The 2,361-nt window shown below is 33.4% G+C and overlaps 1 protein-coding gene across 1 annotated transcript in view; it reads left to right on the top strand.

Annotated features, from left to right (window-relative positions):
• The window catches only part of LOC107610074 (membrane steroid-binding protein 2), a 2,567-nt gene continuing 683 nt past the window's right edge, over positions 478–2,361 (top strand). The window contains exon 1 of the mRNA XM_016312145.2: positions 478–977. Within this exon, the coding sequence (XP_016167631.1) occupies positions 658–977 (320 nt within the window). The 5' untranslated portion in view covers positions 478–657. The remainder of the gene's footprint in view (positions 978–2,361) is intronic.

Here is a 2,361-nt window from a genome sequence, read left to right as displayed (position 1 = left end):
CAATCTGTCAACACCGATTTACTTTTTTTTTTATTAAAGAAAAACTCACCTCCCAAAACGTTATTCTTTTCAAAAAATTGAAGCAAGCTTATAGCAGAGTAAGAGGAATGATAGGGGACAGTAATTTTTGTGATTTGTAGCGGTCATTAAATAGTCATTAATGATGATTTTAATGATGTGAGATTGGTGTGAGATTTTATTCAATGACTCACTTTTTTTTACTGGTTATATGCTGGCTAGAATTTAATAAAGTTACTGTCTTTCTAGACTTTTTCACAGAATAAAATATAATACCACTTAAATATTATTGAATATCACACATATATTTATAAAATAGAAAAAACTGAGCCCCATAAAAATGAAGAGATTCATATATTCAACTTTTAAAAAATTAAACACGTATAAGTATTTTTAAATGTTCAAAAACAAAAATATCGCCAAATGGCCTATTTATAGTTTTCTCCAATCATTATTACGCTAAATTTTGCTTGAATCAGTTTTGACCTCCAAACTCTAGTCCAACGTCGTAAACGCCTAAACGGGTATGAGCACACCCCGTTCACCTACCCCAGCTGCCATTCTCCGTCTTCTGCTCTACATTCTGAATATTTTCTCCATCTTCAGAACCCAAATTTGAAGAGAAAGAGAGTTTCAGAAATGGGTTTCTACTCAACAGTAATGGATGAGATAACCTGGTACACTGGTCTATCTCCAACGGCGTTCTTCACCATCGCAGCCATGATGCTCGTCGTTTACAAGACCATTAGCGGCATGTTCGTGTCCCCTGAAGACTACAACAAACCCCCGGTCATTTCCGGCCGAACCAGTAGCCGGTTCGACAATACTGAACCGCAAAGGGAACCGGTTCAGTTGGGCGAAATCACCGAGCAGGAGTTGCGCCAATACAATGGCTCTGACCCCGCTAAGCCCCTCTTGATCGCAATCAAAGGCCAGATCTATGACGTCTCCTCTGGGAGGTAACCCTCTCCATTTTTTTTTCAAATTTTTTTAGTTTTAATTTGTTTGCTTTGCCCTAATTTTGGTTTTCATTGTTATTTACTTATCTTTTATGCAAGCTTTGAATGTGAGTGAGTTTTATATGTTCATTGAGTGTGACTTACTATAGTTCTTGTTTATTGTGAACTTTGTCTTACTGATGGTATGTTTAGATTGGTGATTTGAGAAGGAATGAGATGAAAGCAAAGGAATCTTATGACCTTCTCAATTGAATGGAATTGATTTCATCCCATTCTATTAGGAAAAAAATTATTTGTACACTTATAGACACTAAACATAGCTCATCCTTAACCATTCCTTGTTAATTAAACAAATCTTAGCTCTTTATTTATTATATTTTATATTAATGGGGTTTAGAGTTAAGAATTTAGTATTTAAGATTTTAAGATCCATGATTTAGGATTTAGGGTTTAGAGCGTAGTATTCAGGAGCGCTGTGCTTTTTACTTAGCCACTAAACACCTACATTTGTTAAAGTGAAAAAAACTAAAATATATAGCATTGCTAATTCTACTAAAACTCCCAGCTTTTGTTACTTCCAATTTGGTTGTTTAAGATGGAAACTTATTGAATTTGGATATCCAAACAATGGAAATGAATATTAGTTCAACTCTTTTTGGACTCTATTATACAACTTTAAATTCCATATTCCACTCCACTTTTTTATAATTCTTTAATAAGGGTTGATCATTGCTTAAAGTTTCTTAATTGAAGGCTAGGAAGGAAAAAGATTATGCAAATCAACTCATATGAAGCTTTTATTTGTTGTTTCTTTTTTCAAGCAACAAGTAAATTTCTCTCAAAATTCTTTTTTCATAAAAGACTCGAAGTTACCAATTGGCACACTCATCAATGAAGCTTAATGACTTAATCAGTTAATCATATCAGATCACTTTTCTTTTTCTCAAAAAAAATTACCAATTATGTTCTCAAAATTAATCCTTCAATTTTCTAAGCTCCTTCAACACATCCCTCTTCTTCTCTCTTCCCTGCTCAAATCACGAGCAGTTCCTCAATTCTTGCTGTTCTGACAAAAATTTTACTTTTTGCATTCGTTATTTGTCAGTGGGTTGTATTTCTCCTCAGAATAATAGGTTTGAGTTGGTTGTCTGAATTTGTGACACATTTAATGATTTGATTAATTAGTAAACAGATAATTATTATGTTACCTGTGTTGTATTTCGCTCACCTCTTGAAGCCCAAATATATTTAGGATAAGTAGATGTCTTCTTTTTTGCATCCTCCCTCTTGATTCATTCCATCTTAATTCTCTTGGTTACTTCTTGTATCTGAAATAGGAAGTTTATTTGAACATAAAAATAGGTTGGACATACTAGTATCAACC

The sequence above is a fragment of the Arachis ipaensis genome, chromosome B07 (genome assembly GCF_000816755.2).
Source record: "Arachis ipaensis cultivar K30076 chromosome B07, Araip1.1, whole genome shotgun sequence".
NCBI lineage: Eukaryota > Viridiplantae > Streptophyta > Magnoliopsida > Fabales > Fabaceae > Arachis > Arachis ipaensis.
This window is presented reverse-complemented; position numbering and strand designations above follow the sequence as displayed.